Below are 21,529 nucleotides of genomic sequence, written 5' to 3'. Positions count from 1 at the left end.
TTTAAACTCAGTTTTTCACAATTCCTGACATTTAATCCTAGTAAAAATTAGGATCACCACTTTATTTTAAGAATGTGAAATGTCAGAATAATAGTAGAGAGAATGATTTCTTTCAGCTTTTATTTCTTTCATCACATTCCCAGTGGTTCAGAAGATTACATACACTCAATTCGCATTTGGTAGCATTGCCTTGAAATTGTTTAACTTGGGTCAAATGTTTCAGGTAGACTTCCACAAGCTTCCCACAATAAGTTTGGTGAATTTTGGCACATTCCTCCTTACATAGCGGCTGTAACTGAGTCAGGTTTGTAGGCCTCCTTGCTCGCACACACTTTTTCAGTTCTGCCCACAAATTTCCATGGGATTGAGGTCAGGGCTTTGTGATGGCCACTCCAATACCTTGACTTTGTTGTTCTTAAGCCATTTTGCCACAACTTTGGAAGTATGCTTGGGGTCATTGTCCATTTGGAAGACCCATTTGCGACCAAGCTTTAACTTCCTGACTGATGTCTTGAGATGTTGCTTCAATATAGCCACAATTTTCCTCCCTCATGGTGAGATCTATTTTGTGAAGTGCACCAGTCCCTCCCGCAGCAAAGCACCCCCACAACATGATGCTGCCACCTCCGTGCTTCACGGTTGGGATGGTATTCTTTGGCTTGCAAGCCTCCCCCTTATTCCTCCAAACATAACGATGGTCATTATGGCCAAACAGTTCTATTTCTGTTTCATCAGACCAGAGGACATTTCTCCAAAACCATAGTCTGGCTTTTTTATGGCAGTTTTGGAGCAGTGGCTTCTTCCTTGCTGATCGTTCTTTCAGGTTGTCGATATAGGACTCGTTTTACTGTGGATATAGATACTTTTGTACCTGTTTCCTCCAGCATCTTCACAAGGTCCTTTGCTGTTGTTCTTGGATTGATTTGCACTGAGTTTGAAGGCAGGCCTTGAAATACATCCACAGGTACACCACAGGTACACCATCAAATGATGTGAATTAGACTATCAGAAGCTTCTAAAGCCATGACATCATTTTCTGGAATTTTCCAAGCTGTTTGAAGGCACAGTCAACTTAGTGTATGTAAACTTCTGACACAATGGAATTGTGATACAGTGAATTATACTGTAAGTGAAATAATCTATCTGTAAACAAATGTTGGAAAAATTACTTGTGTCATGCACAAAGTAGATGTCCTAACCGACTTGCCAAAACTATAGTTTGTTAACAAGACATTTGTGGAGTGGTTGAAAAACGAGTTTCAATGACTCCAACCTAAGTGTATGTAAACTTCTGTAACTATTCAGACCCTTTGCTATGAGACTCGAAATTGAGCTCAGGTGAATCCTGTTACCATTGCTCATCCTTGAGATGTTGAGATGTCCACCTGTGGTAAATGTAATTGATTGAACATGATTTGGAAAGACACACACCTATCTACATAATATTCCATAGTTGACAGTGCATGTCAGAGCAAATACCAAGCCATGAGTTTGAAGGAATTGTCCGTAGAGCTTCGAGACAGGATTGGGTCGAGGCCAGATCTGGGGAAGGGTACCAAAAATGTCTGCAGCATTGAAGGTCCCCAAGAACACAGTGGCTTCCATCATTCTTAAATGGAAGAAGTTTAGAACCACCAAGACTCTTCTGAGCAATCGGGGGAGAGCAATCGGGGGAGAAGGGCCTTTGTCCGGGAGATGACCAAGAACCCAATGGTCATTGACAGTGCTCCAGAATTTCTCTGTGGAGATGGGAGAACCTTCCAGAAGGACAACCATCTCTGCAGCATTCCACCAAGCAGACCTTTATGGTAGAGTGGACAGACGGAAGCCACTCCTCAGTAAAAGGCACATGACAGCCCACTTGGAGTTTACTAAAAGTCACCTAAAGGACTCTCATACCATGAGAAACAAGAGTCTCTGGTCTGATGAAACCAAGATTGAACCCTTTGGCCTGAATGCCAAGCATCACGTCTGGAGGAAAGCTGGCACCATCCCTACGGTGAAGCATGGTGGTGGCAGCATCATGCTGTGGGGATGTTTTTCAGCGGCAGGGACTGGGAGACTAGTCAGGATCAAGGGAAAGATTAACGGAGCAAACTACAAAGAGACCCTTGATGAAAACCTGCTCCAGTGCGCTCAGGACCTCAGACTGGGGCGAAGGTTCACCTTCCAGCAGGACAATGACCCTAAGCACACAGGCAAGACAACGCAGGAGTGGCTTCGGGACAAGTCTCTGAATGTCCTTGAGTGGCCCAGCCAGAGGCCGGACTTGAAACCGATCTAAAATCTCTGGAGAGACCTGAAAATAGCTGTGCAGCGACTCTCCCCATCCAACCTTACAGAGCTTTAGAGGATCTGCAGAGAGGAATGGGATAAACTCCCCAAATACAGGTGTGCCAAGCTTATAGTGACATACCCAACAAGACTCAAGCCTGTAATCGCTGCCAAAGGTGCTTCAACAAAGTACTGAGTAAAGGGTCTGAATACTTATGTAAATGTGATATTTAATATTTTTATATATAAATATGCAAAAAATTCTAAAAATGTGTTTTTGCTTTGTCATTGTGGGGTATTGTGTTTAGATTGATGAGGGGAAAAAACTATTTAACCCATTTTAGAATAAGGCTGTAACATAGCAAAATGTGGAAAAAGTCAAGGGGTCTGAATACCTTCCGAATGCACTGTACCCACATGGCTTTTTTTTAAACCACGTCACTTTTTTTATAGCCACATGAAATACGTTCCGTGGGGTCTGAAATTATTGACACCATTGATAAAGATTAGCAACAATGACTGTATAAAATAATAAATCAACTATTGTACACTCCAAAATTGGGAAATTCTATTATTTTATTCTAATACATTTCTCTGAGAAAGAGATATTGTTTAACAAGTAATTTATTTATTCTAAAAAAGGGTAGGTGTCAAAATTACTGACACCCCTAAAAGATTCTTATAAATAAAGTTTTGTCAAATTTTTTTGCATTTGGTCGCATATTGCTAGTACACAATGACTACATCAAGCTTGCATTTGCAGTTCCAATAACAGGGGAGGTCAGCATGTCTTGAGGAGTATCATCTTGGACCATCTCATCATCATTATTCACGATTCATTCAGGACTGTCCATAATCATGGTGGCATCCACATTAATGTAGACGTGTTTAAAAACACATTTTATTCTAAAAGGACACAATACACTATTTACCATTCATTTCTATTGGGCACAAAATATTCTGAAACACAACCAAAAAGAACTGCAAATGCATCCAACAAGTGTGTAGAGTCACAAGCTTGATGTAGTCATTGCGTGCTAGGTATATGGGACCAAATACTAAACTTTTAATGACCTTATTTATAAGAATATTTAGGGGTGTCAATATTTTTTAACCCTACCTTATTTTTTGTAGTTGTTAAACAAAATCTCTTTCTCTGAGCAATTGTATTAGTATAAAATAATATAATTTCCCAATTTTTTGGGACATGCAATAGAACTCAGTATTTCTTTTATACAGTCGTTATTGCGCATCTTTTTCAAGCATGTCAATCATTTCCGGACCCCACTGTAGGTATGGACTAACATCAATAAATAAACAACTATGGACAATTTAGATGAGAAGACTCAGAGTCTTATTAATTAGGTGGCAGAAGTAGGGTAAGTTCAGTCTGCAGTTCTTCACCTTCGTCTGAGTAAGTCGGTTTTTGTCATTCAAGATGTAGACCCCATTATCCACGGCCACAAGTCCCACCCTGGCCTCTGAATCACCAATGACAGACAGGGTGACTTCTTCCCCAGGTGCATGACCGCCACTGGGACTGACAGCCTCCACTTTTAGCTGTGGGACACAGACGGAGGTAATGTTTGAGAAGTCTTGAATGCAATACCTCACATAGAAATACTAACACAGCAAGGCAACAGTTTTAAGAGGGGGAGATGGGCAAATGGGTATAACAGTAGAAAGGTTGGACACAGGGATTGAACCCCGATTTCCGGTGGAGAGTGGTAGATGTGACTAGAGCCGAGTGTAACCACTAGACGATGGGTTCTGTACAGTGAGGCAACAGTCTTACCGATCCCATGCACGTATCCTTGACGTCGACCCACACAGAGTCAGACACAACCTCTTTCTGGCCCACGTGGTAATATGCCACAATCCGGAAGGAGGGGATCATATCCTTGTTCACCGTCAGAGAATGTGTCACCAGTCCTTGTCCCTTCCTCCACTCTAACCTTTTGGAGGAAATGAGATGTCCTTTGCTCAAGATCTGTGAACACAAAGACTTGTCAGTATTCATCTCTATGGGGAGGACAAACTGGCACTAACTAGAAAAGAGTGCCAGCCAGTGATGGGTGGAGTCAGAGAGTTCCTGGTTTAAGTAAAGAACAGAGTGGGAGGCCTCGATGCACAACTGAGCAAGAGGGCAAGTACATTAGAGTGTCTAGTCCTCAACTGGCAGCTTCAATAAATAGTACCCGCAAAACAGCAGTCTCAATGTCAACAGTGAAGAGGCGACTCTAGGGTGTTGGCCTTCTTGGCAGAGTTGCAAAGAAAAAGCCAAATCTCAGACTGGCCAATAAAAATAACACAGACACTGGATAGAGGAACTCTGCCTAGAAGGCCAGCGTCCCGGAGTTGCCTCTTCACTGTTGACGTTGAGACTGGTGTTTTGCAGGTGCTATTTATTGAAGCTGCCAGTTGAGGACTTGTGAGGCGTCTGTTTCTCAAACTAGACACTCTAATGTACTTGTCCTCTTGCTCAGTTGTGCACCGGGGCCTCCCACTCCTCTTTCTATTCTGGTTAGAGTCAGTTTGCGCTGTTCTGTGAAGGGAATTGTACACAGCGTTGCACGAGATCTTCAGTTTCTTGGCAGTTTCTCGCATGGAATAGCCTTCATTTCTCAGAACAAGAATAGACTGACGAGTTTCAGAAGAAAGGTCTTTGTTTCTGGCCATTTTAAGCCTGTTATCGAACCCACAAATGCTGATGCTCCAGATGCTCAACTAGTCTAAAGAAGGCCACATTTTTTGCTTCTTTATTCAGATCAACAGTTTTCAGCTGTGCTAACATAATTGCAAAAGGGTTTTCTAGTGATCAATTAGCCTTTTGAAATGATTAACTTGGATTAGTTAATACAATGTGCCAATGGAACACAGGAGTGATGGTTGCTGATAATGGGCCTCTGTATGCCTATGTAGATATTCCAATAAAATCAGGCATTTCCAGCTACAAAAGTAATTTACAACATTAACAATGTCTACACTGTATTTCTGATCAATTTGATGTTATTTTAATGGACCAAAAATGTGATTTTCTTTCAAAAACAAGGACATTTCTAAGTGACCCCAAACATTTGAACGGTAGTGTATATATCTATTTTTCTTTTTTTACATACCACACGATACACACCATGCAGCATTTTTACCCTGTAATGTTGCCAACCAATGCATCACAGCTTGGTCAAATGCACAAGTCTAAGTGATTAAAGTTGACTGGTACACACCAGGTAGGTTATCTCATGTTTGTCATGTTGGGCCGCAGGACTGCTGCCGAGGCTTATGTCTATTTTGAGTCGATCTTCGATTTTGACCTCTGCAGAATGGATGTTTATGTGAATGTAGTTCTGTGAGTTGTCTTTTGATTTATAGGGCTTGGCAGTCATCGTCTGTGTGCCCTGCCTGTCATCTCCAAGTACATTGACGTTGGTCTTCACCTGTGTCGAAATAGAGCAACAAAATTAATGACTACAAGGTGTCAACACTTCTTGACACAATTAAAAAACAAGTTTGGGTTTTGAACTTGCCATGATGGTCAGCTCAGCAGTGCCCACATCCGTGTTAATTGTCATTTTGGCAATACCATTGTCATGTGTCCTCCCCTGCTCTGTTTTGTCGTTGTGTAAAGCCTCCACATCGATACCTTTGGCTGGAGAATCATCTGGATTGGTCACATACACCTAATGGTACAAATTGAAAGTGGTACAATTAGACCAATAGGTGGGGAAGACAGTGCAAGCCCAATATACCATCCTACCCCTTGACCACAGTTACTTGGTTGGTTTCCATGGTTAAAATAACTAGGCAACACTTTGGAATAGCATAGTAATTGAGTTCATGTAGAACACAGTGATTGGATGTTCTTAAATGTACCGAGATGTCATAAGGCATTCCTGGTTTGAAGTACAGTGGGGTCTTCTTGAAGTGAATGCTATACGGTGACTTGACAATGAAGATTCCCTTTTTCTCTGCTTTCACCATCTCACTCCCTGAGGGATAAAACCAACAACTTCCCTGTTTTGAGACTGAACACAAACGCACACTTCATAAGATGCAAAGGTATGCACGTACCACAGACACTCTACTTACCTGTGTCTGTTAACACATTGACTGATATGTAGAGGGATTTCTGCAAAAGGTTATTGATGTCTGGGAAAGTTTCTTTAATGTGCTGTATCTTCAGAACCGCTTTGCCCACTCCTTCAATAAGCTGCATTCGTAAGAAACAAAGCAAAGATGCCTGTCTGTCAGACTTCTTGTGATATTATAGCTAGAGAGCTCATCAAACATAGACTACCCATGGTGAATGTTTGTGAATACCTATATGTGTACCGAATTATCCAAATAAACTCCCGCCCATATTACATGCACAAACCTCCACTCTCTGGAGAGAGCTGGGAAAACTCGTCCTGCCATCTTCTTGGATCACCCCGAACACCACAAAACCCGATCCTGTCACAGGCTTCCCAAACAGGTACCTTCAAAACCAAACCATACAGCAATACCACCACAGAGAATTAGGGGGGAGGGTATAGAGGAGTACTGTAAATGAGATATTTTTTTTAGTAGCAGTTCTAGTTACTAGTTACCATGGAAATAACAACAATAAATATATTTTGACATTCTACAATGGCTCCAACCTGGCATCAATGTTGACCGATAGCTCATCATCATCAACGTAGAAGAAGGACTTGCTCACTGTCAATTTGACTTCAAAGCTGGGTAGAACTAGATAGGAAGAATTAATATCCTGAACTAAAACATAAATGCAACATGTAAAGTGTTGGTCTCATGTTTCATGAGCTGAAATCAAAGATCCTCAACATTTTGTTAACACACAAAGTGTACTTCTCAAAAATGTGGTGCAAAAATGTGTTTACATCCCTGTTAGTGAGCATTTTTCTCCTTTGCCAAGACAATGCATCCACCTGACAGGTGTGGCACATCAAGAAGCTTGTTTTGGGGACAATAAAAGGTAACTCTAAAATGTGCAGTTTTGTCACAGAACACAATGCTTTGAGGGAGCGTTGCACTGTAGGAATGAGAGATGAAACTGGGGGTTTGCTGAAGAATTTCTGCACAAACTGTCAGAAACCGTCTCAGGGAAAATCATCTGCGTTCTAATTCTCACCAGGGTACTAACCTGATTGCAGTTCGGCGTCGTAACCGACTTCAGTGGGCAAATGCTCGATTCAACTGTACTGGGTAGATGGCAGACAGCGTGTATGGCGTCATGTGGGCGAGCGGTATGCTGATGTCAACGTTGTGAACAAATTGCCCAACCCAAAGTGCAGTGGCGTTATGGTATGGGTAGACATAAGCTACGGACAACGAATGCAATTGCATCTTAGCGATTGCATTTTGAACGCACAGAGATACCGTGACGAGATCCTGAGGCCCATTGTTGTGCCATTCATCCGCCACCATCAACTCATGTTTCAGCATGATAATGCATGGCCCCATGTCTCAAGTGTCTTTACACAATTCCTGGAAGCTGAAAATGTGCCAGTTCTTCCATGGCCTGCATACTCACCATCGGTTTTCTAATCCACACCCCTACCTTTTTTTTAAGGTATCTGTGACCAACAGATGCATATCTGCATTCCCAGTCATGTGAAATCCATAGATTAGGGACTGATGAATATATTTTTAGTCTGTACCTCTCTTTTGTATCGGCCGAGATTTCTAAAGATTGGAAAGCTTCCGTAGTCATCCCCCTCTTCAAAGGGGGTGACACTCTAGACCCAAACTGTTACAGACCAATATCCATCCTGCCCTGCCTTTCTAAAGTCTTCGAAAGCCAAGTTAACAAACAAATCACTGATAATTTATATGCAATCCGGTTTCCGAGCTGGTCACGGGTGCACCTCAGCCACACTCAAGGTCCTAAACGATATCATAACCACCATCGATAAAAGACAGTACTGTGCAGCCGTCTTCATCGACCTGGCCAAGGCTTTTCGACTCTGTCAATCACCGTATTCTTAACGGCAGACTCAACAGCCTTGGTTTCTCAAATGACTGCCTCGCCTGGTTCATCAACTACTTCTCAGATAGAGTTCAGTGTGTCAAATCGGAGGGACTGTTGTCCGGACCTCTGGCAGTCTCTATGGGGGTACCACAGGGTTCAATTCTCGGGCCGACTCTTTTCTCTCTATATATCAACGATGTCGCTGTGGCTGCAGGTGATTCCTTGATCCAGCTCTACGCAGACGACACCATTCTGTATACATCTGGCCCTTCTTTGGACACTGTGTTAACAACCTCCAAACGAGCTTCAATGCCATACAACACTCCACTTCCGTGGCCTCCAACTGCTCCTAAACGCTAGTAAAACTAAATGCATGCTCTTCAACCGATTGCTACCCGCACCTGCCCGTCTGACTAGCATCACTACTCTGGATGGTTCTGACTTAGAATATGTGGACAACTACAAATACCTAGGTGTCTGGTTAGACTGTAAACTATCCTTCCAGACTCACATAAAGCATCTCCAATCCAAAATGAAATCTAGAATCTGCTTCCTATTTCGCAACAAAGCCTCCTTCACTCACGCTGCCAAACATACCCTCATAAAACTGACTATCCTACCGATCCTCAACTTCGGCGATGTCATTTACAAAATAGCCTCCAACACTCTAATCAGTTAACTGGATACAGTCTATGACAGTGCCATTTGTTTTGTAACCAAAGCCCCATATACCACCCACCACTGCGACCTGTATGCTGTCGTCGGCTGGCCCTCGCTACATATTCGTTGCCAGACCCACTGGCTCCAGGTCATCTATAAGTCTTTGCTAGGTAAAGCTCTGCCTTATCTCAGCTCACTGGTCACAATAACACCACCCACCCGTAGCACGCTCTCCAGCAGTTATATCTCACTGGTCATCCCCAAAGCCAACACCTCCTTTGGCCGCCTTTCCTTCCAGTTCTCTGCTGCCAATGACTGGAACGAATTGCAAAAATCGCTGAAGTTGGAGACTTATATCTCCCTCACTAACTTTAAGCATCAGCTATCTGAGCAGCTTACCGATCGCTGCAGCTGTACACAGCCCATCTGTAAATAGCCCAGCCAACTACCTACCTCATTCCCATATTGTTTTTCTTTACTTTTTTTGCTCTTTTGCACACCAGTATTTCTACTTGTACATCATCATATGCACATATATCACTCCAGTGTTAATTTGCTAAATTGTAATTACTTCGCTACTATGGCCTATTTATTGCCTTACCTCCTTACCCCATTTGCACACACTGTATATAGATTTTTCTATGGTGTTATTGACTGTACTTTTGTTTATCCCACGTGTAACTCTGTGTTGTTGTTTTTTGTCGCACTGCTTTGCTTTATCTTGGCCAGGTCGCAGTTGTCAATGAGAACTTGTTCTCAACTGGCCTACCTGGTTACATAAAGGTGAAATAAAAAATTAAAATAAAAATTAAATTGACTGATTTCCTTACATGAATTGTAACTCTGTAAAATCTTTTACATTGTTTGCTAGTTGCGTTTATATTTTTGTTTAGTTCATTTAGTTTATATAGGCGCTATTTATTATATACAAACACTCCAAATCCTAGACTAGCCAGGACTGTTCTTAAAGGGCAATTCCACCACCACTTTCTTTTTATTGAAAACGGTGCATTTCTAGGTTTTATTGAAAAAAATATATAAACTAAAATGTTCTACATAATGGCATCATTAGAGATTAAAACATCTTGTCTTTTTAACCACAGATTATATAAATGTGCCATTTTTACATATGTAGACTGTTACAGTATGGTTCTGGAGATAATGAATATGAGGTTGAAAAGTGGTGGAATTGTCCTTTAATTAAAGACTACCCAAATGAATACCCTTCTTACCATATTCTTTCACCTCGAAATCTGCAGTGAAGTTCTTATGTGGGGTATTCTTGAAGTTGGCCACCACTTTCCAGTTTCCATAGCTATATTAAGAGAGAATGAGAGCAGAAGGCTCACAGGCAAAAGTTTTCCTGATAAGTGTGTTAGGATGATTGAATAACAAAAACAAACCTGGTGATCTCTGGGACAGGGAAGGCTTCAGATTTCATTCCATTTTGTGGTTTGTAATTTTTCTGCATTAAGGTGATTCCATCAGGATTCTATAAGTAAACAATATACAGTCGGAAGTTTACATACACTTAGGTTGGAGTAATTAAAACTCGTTTTTCAACCACTCCAAAAATGTCTTGTTCAACAAACTATAGTTTTGGCAAGTCGGTTAGGACATCTACTTTGTGCATGACACTAATTTTTCCAGCAATTGTTTACAGACAGATTATTTCACTTATAATTCAATGTATCACAATTCCAGTGGGTCAGAAGTTTGCATACACTAAGTTGACTGTGCCTATAAACAGCTTGGAAAATTCCAGAAATTTATGTCATGGCTTTAGAAGCTTCTGATAGGCAAATTGACATCATTTGAGTCAATTGGAGGTAGTCCTGTGGATGTATTTCAAGGCCTACCTTTAAACTCAGTGCCTCTTTGCTTGACATCATGGGAAAATCAAAAGAAATCAGCCAAGACCTCATTAAAAAAATTGTAGACCTCCACAAGTCTGGTTCATCCTTGGGAGCAATTTCCAAATGCTTGAAGGTACCACGTTCAAACAATAGTACGCAAGTATAAACACCATAGGACCACGCAGCCGTCATACCGCTCAGGAAGGAGACGCGTTCTGTCTCCTAGAGATGAACGTACTTTGGTACGAAAAGTGCAAATCAATCTCAGAACAACAGCAAAGGACCTTGTGAAGATGCTGGAGGAAACAGGTACAAAAGTATCTATATCCACAGTAAAACAAGTCCTATAATCTACATAACCTGAAAGGCCGCTCAGCAAGGAAGAAGCCACTGCTCCAAAACCACCATAAAAAAAGCCAGACTACAGTTTGCAACTGCACATGGGGACAAAGATTGTACTTTTTGGAGAAATGTCCTCTGGTCCTCTGGTCTGATGAAAGATGAAGATGAAGATCTGATGAAGATCTGTTTGGCCATAATGACCATCATTATGTTAGGAGGAAAAAGGGGCAAGCTTGCAAGTCGAAGAACACCATCCCAACCGTGAAGCACACCATCCCAACCGTGAAGCAAGGGGGTGGCAGCATGATGTTGTGGGGTTGCTTTGCTGCAGGAGAGACTGGTGCACTTAGTGGTTAGAGTGGTTAGCCTAGTGGTTAGAGTGTTGTACTAGTAACCGAAAGGTTGCAAGATCGAATCCCCGAGCCGACAAGGTAACTATCTGTCGTTCTGCCCCTGAACAAGGCAGTTAACCCACTGTTCCTAGGCCATCATTGAAAATAAGAATTTGTTCTTAACTGACTTGCCTAGTTAAATAAAGGTAAAATTAAAAAATTAAAAAATTAAAAACGTCACAAAATAGGTGGCATCATGAGGCAGGAAAATGATGTGGTTATATTGAAGCAACGTCTCAAGACTTTAGTCATGAAGTTAAAGCTTGGTTGCAAATGGGTCTTCCAAATGGACAATGACCCCAAGCATACTACCAAAGTTGGGGCAAAATGGCTTAAGGACAACAAAGTCAAGGTATTGGAGTGGCCATCACAAAGCCCTGACTTCAATCCCATAGAAAATTTGTGGGTAGAACTGAAAAAGCATGTGTGAGCAAGGAGGCCTACAAACCTGACTCAGTTACACCAGCTCTGTCAGGAGGAATGGGCCAAAATTCACCCAACTTATTGTGGGAAGCTTGTGGAAGGCTACCCGAAACGTTTGACCCAAGTTAAACAATTTAAAGGCAATGCTACCAAATACTAATTGAGTGTATGTAAACCTCTGACCCACTGGGAATGTGATGAAAGAAATAAAAGCTGAAATAAATCATTCTCTCTACTATTATTCTGACATTTCACATTCTTAAAATAAAGTGGTGATCCTAACTGACTTAAGACAGGGAATTTTTACTCTGATTAAATGTCAGGAATTGGGAAAAACAGAGTTTAAATGTATTTGGCTAAGATGTATGTAAACTTCCGACTTTAACTGTACATGATATGTGAAAGAATACATGGACTGATCACAGATAATTAATCTGTTGCTACTCAAGATTGACAGTAGTAAACATTAGTAATGCCAGAAAATACCTATTTTGTCAACTGGCCATATGCATCAACCATGACTAAGGAAGCATTCTCAATGCTGTTTCATTTTTTTATAAGGACAACTTACCATAATTTCCACATTGATGATATCTGTTACAGGCTCTAGACCGGTGTTTAAGGCAAAGACTCTGTAATACACTAAGAATGCAGTTTAAGATGTTAGGTTCATATAGTGTAACACCGTTTTATCTGTGGATTAATTAGAGTAACACAATTTTGACTCTGGGTCAAAATCACCCCAATGTTCATCTCCCAGCTAGCTAGATACCTCATTTGCACATGCTGTATATAGATTTTTCTACTGTATTATTGATTGTATGTTTGTTTATTCCATGTGTAACTCTGTGTTGTTGTATGTGTCAAACTGCTTTGCTTTATCTTGGCCAGGTCGCAGTTGCAAATGAGAACTTGTTCTCAACTAGCCTACATGGTTAAATAAAGGTGAAATTAAAAATAAATTAAAAAAGATAAATGTCCATTAATGTTTCATGTGACTTTCGACCTGACCCCAAATTAATCAAACTGATTCACAGGGGTAGACTGGCCTTCTGGCATTTCGGGCAAATGACAGATGGGGCGGTCCATTTTTACCCCAGTGGGCCTGTCTAACTAGTTTTTTTTATCTGGCGAATATTGGGGGCCCCAAGAAAGAAACATGGTAGCCTCAAGTTAAAAAAAATGGTCCGGTTCGTTAGAAATAATAGGGTCGATTTCTGGTTACAGTCCGCCCCTGAGCAGAGGTGATTGCCGAGCAATGCTAATTCGAAGGCTTTAGGTCAGTGGGCTCAGCCATACCTTTACTTTCTGGCGTGTAAATGGTTTTGTCCGTTTGTACAAATATGTAGCCGGTTTGAAAGGAGACCAGGACTACTTTTTCAAGACTGTGGCCTGGGAACTCAGCTTGCAGGTACACATACTGGTTCACTGTGTAGTCCTCATCAAAGAAGTCAGGTCCCTCCAAGATCTGACAAGTTTGAGAAAACAGAAGTGATGAGGATTTTTTTGTGCGAAGTACACGACCACAGGTAAAATACTGAAATTAATATCTTACATGAAGTGATCTCAGATACAGTGCCTTCATATCCTTTGACTTATTCCACATTTTGTAATACAGCCTGAATTCAAAATGGATTAACAAAAAAAAATATCACCCATCTACACCCCATTATGACAAAGTGAAAAAATGTTTTTAGACATTTTCGCAAATGTATTGAAAATTAAATGCAGAAATATCTCATTGACATAAGTATTCACAATCTTGAGTCAATACTTTCCAGGAGCACATTTGGCAACGATTACAGCTGTAAGTCTTTCAGGGTAAGTCTCTAAGAGCTTTCCACACCTGGATTGTGCGACATTTGCCCATTATAATTTTCAAAATTCTTCAAGCTCTGTCAAATTGGTTGTTGATCATTGCTAGACAAGTATTTTCAAGTAGATTTAAGTCAGAACTGTAACTTGGCCACTCAGGAACATTCACTGTCTTCCTGGTACTGTACGCAACTCCGGTGTATAGTTGGCCTTGTGTTTTAGGTTATTTTCCTGCTGAAAGGTGAATTTGTCTCCCAGAGTCTGGTGGAAAGCTGGCTGAACCATGTTTTCCTCTAGGATTTTGCCTGTGCTTAGCTCCATTCCATAATTTTTTAAATCCTGAAACACTCCCCAGTCCTTACAAGCATACCCATAACATGATGCAGCCACCACTATAATTGAAAATATGGAGAGTGGTACTCGGTAATGTGTTGTATTGGATTTGCCCCAAACACAACACTTTGTATTCAGGACACCTTAAAGGCTGCTACCCTCTATACATAGACTTGAAATCACTGGCCACTTCAATAATGGAACACTAGTCACTTTAATTATGTTTACATATTTTTGCTATACTCATCTCATATGTATAAACTGTATTCTATTCTACTGTATTTTAGTCCATTCCCCTCCGACATTACACGTCCTAATATCTATATTTCTTAATTCCATTATTTTACTTTTAGATTTGTGTGCATTGTGTGTATTGTTGTGAACTTTTTTATATTACTGTGTAACGGATGTGAAATGGCTAGCCAGTTAGCGGTGGTGCGCGCTACTAGCATTTCAATCAGTTACGTCACTTGCTCTGAGACTTAAGTAGGGTTGCCCCTTGCTCTGCAAGGGCCGCGGCTTTTGTGGAGCGATGGGTAACGACCGTGCTTCGTGGGCAACCGTTGTTGATGTGTGCAGAGGGTCCCTGGTTCGCGCCCGTGTCGGGGCGAGGGGACGACGTAAAGTTATACTGTTACATTGATGCTGTTGACCCGGATCACTGGTTGCTGCGGAAAAGGAGGAGGTTGAAAGGGCGGATCACTGGTTGCTGCGGAAAAGGAGGAGGTCGAAAGGGGGGTGAGTGTAACGGATGTGAAATGGCTAGCCAGTTAGCGGTGGTGCGCGCTACTAGCATTTCAATCAGTTACGTCACTTGCTCTGAGACTTAAGTAGGGTTGCCCCTTGCTCTGCAAGGGCCGCGGCTTTTGTGGAGCGATGGGTAACGACCGTGCTTCGTGGGCAACCGTTGTTGATGTGTGCAGAGGGTCCCTGGTTCGCGCCCGTGTCGGGGCGAGGGGACGGTTTAAAGTTATACTGTTACAACTGCACTGTTGGAGCTATAAACACAAGCATTTCGCTACACCTGCAATAACATCTGCTAAATATGTGTATGTGACCAATAAAATTCCATTTGATTTGATTGCTATGCCACATTTTTTTGCAGTGCCTTGTTGAAAACAGGATGCATGTTTTGGAATATTTTTTTATTTTGTCCAGGCTTTCTTCTTTCACTCTGTCAATTAGGTTAGTATTGTGGATGAACTACAATGTTGTTGATGCATCCTCAGTTTTCTCCCATCACAGCCATTAAACTCTTTTTTAAAGTCACCATTGGCCTCCTGGTGAAATCACTGAGCGGTTTCCTTCCTATTCGGCAACTATGTTAGGAAGGACGCCTGTATCTTTTTAGTGACTGGGTGTATTGATAGACCATCCAAAGTGTAAGTAGTAACTTCACCATGCTCAAAGAGACATTCAATGTCTGCTTCTTTTCGAGCCATTGGAAAACCTCATTGGTCTTTGTGGTTGAATCTGTATTTGAAATGCGCTGCTCGACTGAGGGACCTTACAGATAATTGTATGTGTGGGGTACAGAGATGAGGAAGTCATTCAAAATCATTTTAAACAGTTTTATTGCACACATGGTGAGTGCATTCAAATGTATTATGTGAGTGATACATGCACGTTTACTCCTGAACTTATATAGGCTTGTCATAACAAAGGGATTGAATACTTATTGACTCAGGACATTTCAGCTTTTCAGTTTTGAATTTGTAAAAAAAAAATTACATTATGGGGTATTGTGTGTGGGCCAGTGACAAAAATCTAAATATAATCCATTTTAATTCACTCTGTAACACAACAAAATGTGGAAAAGGTCAAGGGGTGTGAATACTTTCTGAAGCCACTGTACATTTAATTTAGGTAAGGAAACATATATAAAGACTTACGTTAACGTCCATAAGTGCCTGGTATTTGTTAACTAAATTCAGGGACACACTTGTAGATGCGAGCAGTTTATCTTTTGCAGGGAAGTTCTTCACCGTGAGTTTGACATTGAAATCACCCCCTGAGTAATCTTGAGCTTCAACAAAGACCCTCTCCATGCTACCCACCCGTAGAGGGTTAGGAGCAGACATGACATACCTGCAGTGGTTAAGAGAGGAGAAAGGAAGAGGAAAAATATGGAGGGTGGAAGATTGATTTGTACTTGACTAAGGCCGGGATTTAATTCAAGGCACGTCACACTATAACAGACTTTAAAGGTAATTTACAGTTGAGCTGACATGCGCAGCATTTACCATGAATGTGATCTCCGTGAATGTTGGAGAAAATGCCTTTAAAAGGCATATTGTTGGCTGTCTAGTGCACTCAATCCCGGCCTAGACCTTTTTGTTATGGAATGACTGACATCTGATCCGTGTGTGTGTACTTGCATCTGTTTGCATATGTATTTATTGGGCATATGTCGGCAGAAACATGCTGTGTTTGGAGCAGCATAATAATCCTTTTTAGTTCCCATTTCTCACGCCATTCATAAAGTATAGCAAAATACTGTAATCTGCAGAGACCATCATTGTGTGTCAGAAATGTATTACCCCTGAACAAGGTTCTAGTAGGCTTATGTAGAAATTAGAATTGTGCAATAACAGAGCATAAGATATCTATGTTACACTGAATGGATTTGTTAATTAGTTAAATTATTGTTATTAAATGTTATATTCCAATGTTATTTAATGTTATTAGTTATATTCCTATTCCAATATTATATTTCAATAAAAAAAATGTTTTTAATGAATTATAAACAACTATTGAAAACCTTCTTAACATCAAGTTGTAAAATCCCGATCTTCCTATTTGACTTAAAAGGTGAACAATCCCTTTCAGCATTCCCCCCCTCCTTTTTTATAATATATTGTACTTTTTGGTGTAATCGCAGGGGATCAACATTCAACTGGTGTGTCATAACATTATGGTACCCGCAGTGACCATGCAAACAAAACATGAATAAATCCACAAAGCATGCACAGTAACTGGTAAACAATAAATTGTATGGCGCTAGCCACGTATCATCCACAGTGTAAAAATCATCAACTAAAAAATAATCACGACAGCTGTGATGGAAACTATACATTTCGGTACAATTTTATAAATGCAGACAGATAATTTGTTTGTTTGACATGTCATCTTTTTGTGTCTGTAAAATTAATTATGCGAGAATATCTGTGGAAACTCCTTTATGCACAAATATTGATATAATAACCATCATATCGAGCTACATTTGTGAGTCACGCGATGATATGGTGTGTGGTCCTCCCACTACGATCTGGGAAACCATTCAGTTTATTAGGCTACAGATTCAATTATGAAGTTATGATGAACTTCACAGGGTGGTTAAAAGTGCACAGTGATCTTGATACTTCTTTCCAATAAATATTGAGGGTCTTATTCTGGTAATATGCTGATCGATGCTTGACTGCCGTTTGACAAATACAAATATTCTCTCTCGCTCTTATCCATAATAATCTCATCTACTAGATTAGCCTACCCACACTGTATCTGCGAGCGGTTGGCTAGAGCGCATTTGCCAAGACCAGAGTAGGCACATTTGCTATTTAACGCAAGTTGGAAATGCGATGGAAACACATTGAACTTCTGTGTGTAATGCACTACGTCATTATTGTTATTGTTGTTATTATTATCGTCATTGTAATGCACTACGTCATTACACACAGATATTTATCCACAACTAGTCAATTTTATCCGCAACAAATCCGTAATGTTGCCAATTGGATGGAAACCTAGCTATTAATACTACCATTTTTAGAAGTACTACTTATTATTTATCAATGTTTCTATGATAAGTTTACCCTGACAATTCTTGGAATGATGGCTGATGTATTGCCTTTACAATTGTGGGACCAAATGTTGTACCACGTTGAAAACTATCTTATTTATGATGTACTCACAGCACTTCACCCTTGGAGAGCATAGGGAGAGACAGAGCCACAGCGGCCAGCAACACCAGCTCCACCCGCATCATGTGAGTCTGATTCAAATCCAAATTAAATTGCTGCACCCAGGCTCAAGCTTTTATCGTTGCATTTTCCTGACCGTAACTGCTCTTGACCCTCCACATTGGGACGGGTGCCAGACAACATGCTCACCCTCCCTCCCTGTATTTGTTCTTAGCAGAATTGGGAATTCCCAGGACAGCGAGATACAAGACACCCCTTAAATCCTACTTCTGCCACCTAATTAATGAGACTCCTCTTAACTTTGTGTAATTCTTTATTTATTGCTGTTAAGTCTATACCTATGCATGTCAGTGCTTAAGATGGCATGTGGGTATCTTAAAAAAACGAGAACTTGGGAAACCGGTTGGCTAGATAAATTAAATGAATGTGTGAAGGAGTTCAACTGAGAGACTCTTTAATGAAAAACAATAGGCTAAGTAGGTTTCTGATAGATGCAAAATTTCTGTTTCTACTTAACTTTGACCAAATAGATGTTTGAGCCATTCTTGCCCACCAATAACTGGTACATTTTTTATGATTTAGCTGATGTGTGTGTGGGTTACTGATTGATCATTTCAATGACATTTCCTGGCAGCTTTTCTCTCTCTCTGCAAACAGTGTTTGTTATGTAATGGGCAAATGGAAATACCCCCAATCTTTTTCAGATAACCCTACCCAAGGTACAACAAAATACAAATGTTTTTTCACATCCCTAATGTCTCCCATTTATGTAAGGGAACACCCCCCTGAAATGGACAAAATAGAATGGGAAGTCATTGGCACCATCCAAAACATATACACGATGGACAATACCACTCAATTCGGCCGCGTTTCATCCAAAGTTGATTGCAAATGTCATATGGCAAATGCCAATTGTAACACTCCAAAAATCCTATAGATGGCTTTACCGTAACTTTTCATATTGCAAATGTAACACAAGTCAAGACCCAAGAGAAAAAATTTGAAATTTTTAACATTTTTGCAAAAACTTATCAACCCCTTAAAAAAGTGCTTTCTAGACCGTTTTTCGAAATTGTTTCGATTTTTATGTCAATTACACATGTATAAGAACTGTATGAACAAACTTTTGTCAAATTGTATTATCATAATTTTTTTGGAAATGTTTACTTGTACATACGGTATATGTTTTGTGCATTTGCAATATGATATCATAGGAAGTCAAAAGTCAAACATATGAAAACATTTGAAAAACGTATCACCCCCTTTAAAAAAGTGCTTTCTGGACCGTTTTCGAAATTCTTTCGATTTTTATGTCAATTTCACATGTATAAGAACTGTATGAACATACTTTTGTCATATTTTATTATTATCATTTTTTTTTTACTTGTCCATAAGGACAATATGATTTCATAGGAAGTCAAAAGTCGAAAATAACATAAAAAATAAAAAAAGGCCAAAATGAAGCATTTAAAACCGTATTGAAAATCGTGCCTGGTAACCCAAAACATGAAACATAGAATATTTTCGAGAAGAAAAAACATAGAATATTTTTTGACTTTTTTTGAAAACCTCCATAAATCACTCAGGCCATTGACTCCAGAAGAAAAAACATAGAATATTTTCGAGAAGAAAAAACAGAATATTTTTTGACTTTTTTGAAAACCTCCATAAATCACTCAGGCCAGCACCCATTGATTTGGGGCCGTAGTATAAAACATGAAACATAGCCAAAAAATGTACTGTGCATTTGCAATGTGTTTCAATGTGTTTCAATTACCCATTACCAATTACTGTGCATTTGCAATATGTTTCAATATGTTTCAATTACCATCACGAATTTGACATGCTCAAAAATACTGCAGAAATGTAAAATTGACTGGCCTGATGAACTCGGGATGGCCGGGCAGTGATAGTGGTTCCTCTCCATCGCTCGTTGTGTTGATTTCATCATGTGCATTTGGTGATGTTTTTCACTGTTGAAACATATTGCAAATGCACGTTACATTTGCAATATGATTCAACAGTGAAAAACATCACATCATATTGCAAATGTAACGTGCATTTGCAATATGTTTCAATGGGCATATACCATCACGAATTTGATGTGCTCAAAAATACTGCAGGAATGCGAAATTGACTGGGCCGATGAACTCGGGATGGTCGGGCAGTGATTCTGGTTCCTCTCCATCGCTCGTTGGTGTTGATTTCAGAATGTCATACCATCAGACACCACACCCACTTTTTCCAACACGTTTAGAAGCCAACTATCACATATTTCAGAGCAGGCCCAAAATTCACAGTGCCTTCTATTTAAACCATAATAAAACATATAACACGTAGTTATGTTCTAGCTGCGGGTCCAGTTCTGACATTATGTGTAGCCCTATGTGAGGCGACCTCGAATCCCAAGTTTCGGCTCGATAGGTCATTCGGTGCCTGAGCAAGACCTTAATTGGTGCTGAAAATCCACTTTTTTCCATGCCTTGCTACGGGGTGCTTGAATGAGCTATCAGACAGGAACGTTGGGTCCGTCTCTATGGGCCGAGCCGGTTTCAATGCACCTAGTCTTGCGACTCTGGGACTTTTCTAACTGTCGCCATTTTCGTAATGGTCAAAATGAATTGAAGTCATTGCAAATGTACGAGGCTGTTAATCGGTCTGAGAACATTCTAGAGCCACATAACTCACCGTGCACTATCGACCTGAGCTCTAGAACAGGTTTCTAAAGTTTCAGAACTCTAGGTCTGACGGTTCTTTAAAAGTTCAAACAAAAGTAACTATTGCAGGCACTGTCTGTCTCTACACCCCACACTGTGTCCCTCCATCCTTTCTGTGTGTGTGAGCTGTGTGTGCGTGGGGGGGGGGGGGGGTTCTTGGAAATTTTATGGGAGACATGATTTACAGTTCATGAGGGTTGCCTAATCACACATTTAAAGTTTTGGAAAGATCTGACTTTTTTAACCCTTCGAAACAGCACCTATGACCCCATTTTAAGGCACTTCCGGTTGGCACAGGAAGCTATAAGTAAATACATATCCTGATCGGGGTATGCTTTTACAGAATCCTGAGTTTTAAGTCTATACGTTAAGAACTGACTGATTTACACAGGGTTGAATGCACTATATATCACAAACTACTGGTTTGTTATGGAAAAACACTTTTAGGGTGATTTTAATAACTTCCGGTTGCTCCAGGAAGCTTAGAATCAACACAGGTAGACCTAATAGTGGCCTGATGGATTGTCATCGAAGACAGGTTCATAAGACATTCATAACCCACATAGGCTTCAGGTTGAATTTAGGGGTGCAGGCAATGTGTTCCTATGGGGAGAGATGTCATTGTAAACTGTTTGATGTAAACACCTTCTTTTAACTGTTAAGGGTTAATGCCACACGGTCATGGTTAGGCTTGCACAGATCGGGAGGACCTTAGGAACGTTCCTGAGGTCAAATTGTGCTTCTAACCTTGACGGTTCTCTCTCTGTCTCCCAAAAGCAAAAAACTTGAAATTGAGGTCAAGGTTCATTTGGGTCCTTCTTCTTGT

At 40.5% G+C, this 21,529-nt stretch overlaps 1 protein-coding gene across 1 annotated transcript in view; it reads right to left on the bottom strand.

The window, feature by feature from the left end:
• The window catches only part of LOC139544098 (complement C3-like), a 51,431-nt gene extending 33,310 nt beyond the window's left edge, over positions 1-18,121 (bottom strand). Inside the window, exons 1-14 of the mRNA XM_071350864.1 lie at positions 17,978-18,121; positions 15,959-16,154; positions 13,218-13,386; positions 12,490-12,560; positions 10,309-10,397; positions 10,138-10,220; positions 6,915-7,002; positions 6,650-6,752; positions 6,364-6,484; positions 6,148-6,263; positions 5,802-5,954; positions 5,502-5,711; positions 4,070-4,264; positions 3,679-3,834 (exon numbers count right to left, since the gene is read on the bottom strand). Of these exons, the coding sequence (XP_071206965.1) occupies positions 3,679-3,834; positions 4,070-4,264; positions 5,502-5,711; positions 5,802-5,954; positions 6,148-6,263; positions 6,364-6,484; positions 6,650-6,752; positions 6,915-7,002; positions 10,138-10,220; positions 10,309-10,397; positions 12,490-12,560; positions 13,218-13,386; positions 15,959-16,154; positions 17,978-18,051 (1,824 nt within the window). The 5' untranslated portion in view covers positions 18,052-18,121. The remainder of the gene's footprint in view (positions 1-3,678; positions 3,835-4,069; positions 4,265-5,501; positions 5,712-5,801; positions 5,955-6,147; positions 6,264-6,363; positions 6,485-6,649; positions 6,753-6,914; positions 7,003-10,137; positions 10,221-10,308; positions 10,398-12,489; positions 12,561-13,217; positions 13,387-15,958; positions 16,155-17,977) is intronic.
• Positions 18,122-21,529: the final 3,408 nt, after the last annotated feature.

The sequence above is a fragment of the Salvelinus alpinus genome, chromosome 2, assembly GCF_045679555.1.
Source record: "Salvelinus alpinus chromosome 2, SLU_Salpinus.1, whole genome shotgun sequence".
Lineage (NCBI taxonomy): Eukaryota > Metazoa > Chordata > Actinopteri > Salmoniformes > Salmonidae > Salvelinus > Salvelinus alpinus.
The sequence above is the reverse complement of the archived record's forward strand: the minus strand, read 5'-3'. Positions and strand labels throughout refer to the sequence as shown.